This window comes from Limanda limanda, chromosome 10 (genome assembly GCF_963576545.1).
Source record: "Limanda limanda chromosome 10, fLimLim1.1, whole genome shotgun sequence".
NCBI classification, from domain to species: Eukaryota; Metazoa; Chordata; class Actinopteri; order Pleuronectiformes; family Pleuronectidae; genus Limanda; species Limanda limanda.
Genome location: NC_083645.1, coordinates 28,926,478 through 28,932,976, shown reverse-complemented (window position 1 = coordinate 28,932,976; position 6,499 = coordinate 28,926,478). Strand labels below are relative to the sequence as shown.

The window sequence follows — 6,499 nt, the reverse complement described above, 5'->3', positions numbered from 1 at the left end:
GAACAGTGTATTTTAGTGTAGAACAGTGTATTATAGTGTAGAACAGTGTATTATAGTGTATTACAGTGTATTATAGTGTATTATAGTGTAGAACAGTGTATTACAGTGTAGAACAGTGTATTTTAGTGTAGAACAGTGTGGTATCTGACCCGTAGAGAAGCAGCAGCAGGGCCAGGGCCGGCAGGTTGTTGGCCGAAACGTAGGCTTTTTGTTGGAAACAGATGAAGATGAGGATGACGAGTGCCGCTGGTACAACGTAGTTACACTGCAGAGACACAAACATCAGCACACACAACACACACTGTGAGAGGCAGAGCTGGTGTAGCTGCTCACCATGTCCCAGGTGAAGTTGGCCACCCAGTAGAGCAGCGGCTGCACTCCGCTGATGAACTGCATGTGTTTCGCTTTATTGACTCTCTCCTGGATGAGGAAGACCACGAAGCTCGCCGGGACGAAGGACATGGCAAAGATCACACAGATGGACACCAGGACGTCCACAGAGGTCGTCACCCTAGAAACAAAGTGCAGGTGGAGTTAGATGTGTGTTGAGGGTTTGTGTGTCTCCGGTGCAGCTTGTCAGGTGTGTTCACTCACAGTGCGACCTGCGACAGCTGCTCCTTGGTCAGGTTCAGCGGATGGTTAAACGCCCTGATCCCAAACTGGCTGGGGTCGTGACCTCGGGGCAGGTTTGCCCTCAGGATTCCGTTATTCATCACGTTGATGAAAGCTCCAATACTGTGCCAGCCTTTGTTATTAAACCAGATCTGACAGGAGAAGTTCCGTCATTAGAGATTTGAACCTGTAATCTACACTCTCTCCACAGGGGGGCCACAGTCACAATAACAGTTTTTAACTTCAGCTCAGATGTAATGAAACAACCCCACAATGATAGAGCAGATGATCGATCACAGACTCCTCTTCTCACCTTCACGTTGTTCTTTGTGTCCAAACCGTTGATGAAACCTGACAAACTGTCGAGGAACCGATCGGCCGCCGCGCCCTGAAGGGAAGGAAAGTGTCTTCACTAAGGGATTTACAAAGGAGCTCCTATAATCAGACATCACTTCCGACCAGAACATTCTGCTCATTAAAGTTTGGGAAGATGATTCGGGATCAGTTTGGATCTTGTTCCAGATCTGGTGGTTTGACCAACAATCGAAGTGAATCAAAGCTTGGGTTATAATCTGTTCAACTGACCTTCTGTAACTCAAAGATCTTTCTGACTCGTTCAATGGCGTCATCGATCTCATTGGCCGGTGGGAGGACCTGAGTGCTCCTGGCGCCCAATGAGAAGCCTCCGTACCTGCAGAGAGAAAAACCTGATGACACATCTGAAGACAGAGAGGAGGACGGACGCAGCTCTTCAAAGACACTGACCTGAACTCGTTCACCCACACTTTGTTCTTCAAGCTGTGGAAGACAGAAACGATGAGTTCATGCTCCAGAGGTCGTCTCCAGGTTCTCTCCTGACCTCAGACTCACCTCTTGCCGATGATCTGTGCGTAGGTTTTCACCAGGTAGTCGGAGATGTTTCGTCCCGTCAAGTTCTGCAAGGAGTCGCTGGCACTCAGCTTCATCTGAACAACAAGGGTCACATTGAAGTCTTTGGCATGAGAAGAAACAACGGGTGTGTCACTGTAATGCCATGACCTCTGACCTCAAGTGGGGGCAGACCTCCAGCTCCTGCGGGACAGTCGGGAAGCATCTTCTTCCTGCCGTCACAGCTGCAGACACACGCTGGAGATGGATCCTCCATGCTCCAGTTCCGTGAGCTGAACAGCTGCTGGACGCTCTCAGGGACTTCGGGGGTGTGCCAGTCCTCGTCCCCCATCGTACACGGTGCTTCTCTGGAGACAGGGGGGGGGTGCGTTAACAGAGGGAGATGAAATGTAGTTCTCTGATATCTGATGACGTCAGTAAATGTCTTACTGAATCGGATGTCCGTCCATGCAGCGAGTCCCGAAGCCCGGAGCGTCCAGCAGAGCGTTTAATAACTCCTGCATGTTAGTGTCTCCGGGGGCGTCGTCACTGAGGGACAGACGGAGAGGGACAGTGTGTAGGACAGTGTGGGACAGTGTGTAGGACAGTGTGTGGGACAGTGTGGGACAGTATGGGACAGTGTGGGACAGTGTGTAGGACAGTGTGTAGGACAGTGTGTAGAACAGTGTGGGACAGTGTGGGACAGTGTGTAGGACAGTGTGTAGGACAGTGTGTAGAACAGTGTGGGACAGTGTGGGACAGTGTGTAGGACAGTGTGGGACAGTGTGTAGGACAGTGTGGGACAGTGTGTAGGACAGTGTAGGACAGTGTAGGACAGTGTAGGACAGTGTAAGACAGTGTAGGACAGTGTAAGACAGTGTGGGACAGTGTAGGACAGTGTGTAGGACAGTGTAGGACAGTGTGGGACAGTGTGTAGGACAGTGTGGGACAGTGTGTAGGACAGTGTGTAGGACAGTGTGTAGGACAGTGTGTAGGACAGTGTGGGACAGTGTGGGACAGTGTGTAGGACAGTGTGTAGGACAGTGTGTAGGACAGTGTGGGACAGTGTGGGACAGTGTGTAGGACAGTGTGTAGGACAGTGTGGGACAGTGTAGGACAGTGTAGGACAGTGTAGGACAGTGTAGGACAGTATGGGACAGTATGGGACAGTGTGGGACAGTGTGTAGGACAGTGTGTGGGACAGTGTGTGGGACAGTGTGTAGGACAGTGTGTAGGACAGTGTGGGACAGTATGGGACAGTGTAGGACAGTGTGGGACAGTGTGTAGGACAGTGTGGGACAGTGTGGGACAGTGTCGGACAGTGTGGGACAGTGTGAGACAGGGTGGGACAGTATGGGACAGTGTGGGACAGTGTGGGACAGCGTGGGACAGTGTGTAGGACAGTGTGTGGGACAGTGTGTGGGACAGTGTGTAGGACAGTGTGTAGGACAGTATGGGACAGTATGGGACAGTGTAGGACAGTGTGGGACAGTGTGGGACAGTGTGGGACAGTGTGTGGGACAGTGTAGGACAGTGTGTGGGACAGTGTGGGACAGTGTAGGACAGTGTGTAGGACAGTGTGTAGGACAGTGTGTAGGACAGTGTGGGACAGAATGGGACAGCGTGGGACAGTGTGGGACAGTGTGGGACAGTGTGGGACAGTGTAGGACAGTGTAGGACAGTGTGGGACAGTGTGGGACAGTGTAGGACAGTGTAGGACAGTGTGGGACAGTGTGGGACAGTGTGGGACAGCGTGGGACAGTGTGGGACAGTGTGGGACAGTATGGGACAGTCTGGGACAGTGTGAGACAGGGTGGGACAGTATGGGACAGTATGGGACAGTGTGGGACAGTGTGGGACAGTGTGAGACAGGGTGGGACAGTATGGGACAGTATGGGACAGTGTGGGACAGTGTGGGACAGTGTAGGACAGTGTGGGACAGTGTAGGACAGTGTAGGACAGTGTAGGACAGTGTGGGACAGTATGGGACAGTGTAGGACAGTGTAGGACAGTGTGGGACAGTGTGGGACAGTATGGGACAGTATGGGACAGTGTGGGACAGTGTGGGACAGTGTGGGACAGTATGGGACAGTGTGGGACAGTGTGGGACAGCGTGGGACAGCGTGGGACAGCGTGGGACAGCGTGGGACAGCGTGGGACAGTGTGGGACAGTGTGGGACAGTGTGTGGGACAGTGTGTGGGACAGTATGGGACAGTGGGACAGTGTGGGACAGTGTCTACCTGATGAAGGTGACCTGGTCCTCATACATCCACGGCTGCAGCTCCAAACTGGGATATTTTCCAAACGGCGGGACGATGAGACTGAAGACGAGCGCGATGCACACGAAGACGGCCGGGAGGACGATCTGAAGAAACAAGATGTTAAAAACACGCCGGACGTTTCCCGTGGTCGAGCGGCGAGGTCACGTGGGCGTACCTGAGCGAAGAAGCCCTTCCTGGAGCGGCGAGCGTTCAGGAAGCGTTTCCACAACAGAGCCACAAACTGCTGCCTCTTCAGGCTCCACCCACTGACCTGTGACGAGCCTTTACCTTCACAGCCGCTCAGCCACTCCGTCTCCCTACTCTCTGATTGGACGACACACAGATGAGGTCATTCAGTTTCCGGGTAGAACTTGAATTTAAAAACATGACTGAGACACAAATCAGAGCAGGTGTTCCCCAGATAATTCATTCAGAAGAATATGTCTGACCTTTGACCCCTGAGATCTAACCAGTGTGTGTGTGTGTGTGTGTGTGTGTGTGTGTGTGTGTGTGTGTGTGTGTGTGTGTGTGTGTGTGTGTGTGTACCAGGGTCGACATCGGAGTCGTTGCTGTCGTCCTCTGTTGAGGGTCTCAGGCAGCTCTGGTGGTCTCCTCCTCCGAAGGCATGTGTCCTCCTCCTCCTCCGAACAGGAAATGTTCCGTCTGCACACACACACATTTAAATAATTTATTTGAATCCATCAATCATATTCGTACAAAAAGGATTCAAACATTTCTCAGAGGTTGGACACAGCTCAGTGACTCATGGGAACAAGAAACATCTCCGACGCCAAACAGCGAGACAACCTCCAGCAGCTGATACAGAGCAGAACTTTGATAGTTGTTTAGATCGGCTCTTACTAAGTCCTGCCAAAGGTCAAAGGTCAAAGGTTCAGTCGTAGTCCACTGACGGAGAGTTTATGGACACGCCCCAGACTTCAAATATCAATACTACCAGTTTACATGTAGAGCCTGGGTCTGTCATGTTAGCAACAATGGGTATTTGGTCAACTTGTCAAGGAAGGCTAAGTCCAGGTAGAGGTCATACACACACACACACACACACACACACACACACACACACACACACACACACACACACACACACACACACACACACACACACACACACACACACACACACACACACACACACACACACACACACAGAAGGCTAAGTCCATGTAGAGGTCATAGACACACACACACACACACACAAGGAAGGCTAAGTCCATGTAGAGGTCATAGACACACACACACACACACACAAGGAAGGTTAAGTCCATGTAGAGGTCATAGACACACACACACACACACACACACACACACACACACAAGGAAGGCTAAGTCCATGTAGAGGTCATAGACACACACACACACACACAAGGAAGGCTAAGTCCAGGTAGAGGTCATACACACACACACACACACACACACACACACACACACACACACACACACACACACACACACACACACACACACACACACACACACACACACACACACACACACACACACACACACACACACACACACGGAAGGCTAAGTCCATGTAGAGGTCATAGACACACACACACACACACACAAGGAAGGCTAAGTCCATGTAGAGGTCATAGACACACACACACACACACACACACACAAGGAAGGCTAAGTCCATGTAGAGGTCATAGACACACACACACACAAGGAAGGTTAAGTCCATGTAGAGGTCATAGACACACACACACACACACACACAAGGAAGGTTAAGTCCATGTAGAGGTCATAGACACACACACACACAAGGAAGGTTAAGTCCATGTAGAGGTCATAGACACACACACACACACACACACAAGGAAGGTTAAGTCCATGTAGAGGTCACACACACACACACACACACACACACACACACACACACACACACACACACACACACACACACACACACACACACACACACACACACACACACACACACACACACACACACACACACACACACACACACACACACACACACACACACACACACACACACACACACACACACACACAAGGAAGGTTAAGTCCATGTAGAGGTCATAGACACACACACACACACACACACAAGGAAGGTTAAGTCCATGTAGAGGTCATAGACACAGGCGACCTCAAGGACTACTACTGACCTTTTAACCTTGTCCAAGAGAACAACATCGGGGGTGTTAGGGATGTTACAGAACACATCATCAGAACTGTTCAACCAATCTGGCATCACACGGGAGTGTTTGTACATGGACACATTAGGAGGAATACTCCCTTAACAGAACTAGAGATGAGGTCGACAATGAGGTCATGGCGTGCAGTACAGAGTCCTTTGTACTTATTACAGCCATTAACAATATGAGCAATGGATTCTAAATGTTGGTTGGGATTAGAATGCATTATACAGTGTGGGTGATGATTATTAGGGTACCACAATGCAAGGTTGTATTTAGTTGTCAACACCTGTAGTCTGGCTTTACCAGAGCAGAGGATGTCCTCTCCTACAGAGACATTCCTGAACATTGTATGAGAGACAGAGTGGACAGCAGAGTCAAGGCCAGCTGTCCCTGCAGTCTCAGTCCAGTCCAGTGGAGTTGTGTCTCTGCCTGTTTAGTGTTCAGGAGGGACTTTCTTGCTGTTGTGTTGTGTTTGTTGTGTCTCATTGTGATAGACAGTCTCCTCCACATTGACCGCTGGGTCTGTCACAACTGCATCAGATGCGTCTGGTGCAGTGGGTGAATCTCCT

The 6,499-nt window shown here is 50.7% G+C and overlaps 1 protein-coding gene across 1 annotated transcript in view; it reads right to left on the bottom strand.

The window, feature by feature from the left end:
* abca1b (ATP-binding cassette, sub-family A (ABC1), member 1B) overlaps positions 1-6,499 on the bottom strand; it is a 36,479-nt gene that overhangs the window by 8,047 nt on the left and 21,933 nt on the right. The window contains exons 26-37 of the mRNA XM_061079313.1: positions 4,288-4,404; positions 3,917-4,065; positions 3,721-3,845; positions 1,930-2,028; positions 1,658-1,847; positions 1,483-1,577; positions 1,378-1,410; positions 1,198-1,303; positions 926-1,000; positions 595-764; positions 334-511; positions 150-265 (exon numbers count right to left, since the gene is read on the bottom strand). Coding sequence (XP_060935296.1) covers positions 150-265; positions 334-511; positions 595-764; positions 926-1,000; positions 1,198-1,303; positions 1,378-1,410; positions 1,483-1,577; positions 1,658-1,847; positions 1,930-2,028; positions 3,721-3,845; positions 3,917-4,065; positions 4,288-4,404 — 1,453 coding nt within the window. The remainder of the gene's footprint in view (positions 1-149; positions 266-333; positions 512-594; positions 765-925; positions 1,001-1,197; positions 1,304-1,377; positions 1,411-1,482; positions 1,578-1,657; positions 1,848-1,929; positions 2,029-3,720; positions 3,846-3,916; positions 4,066-4,287; positions 4,405-6,499) is intronic.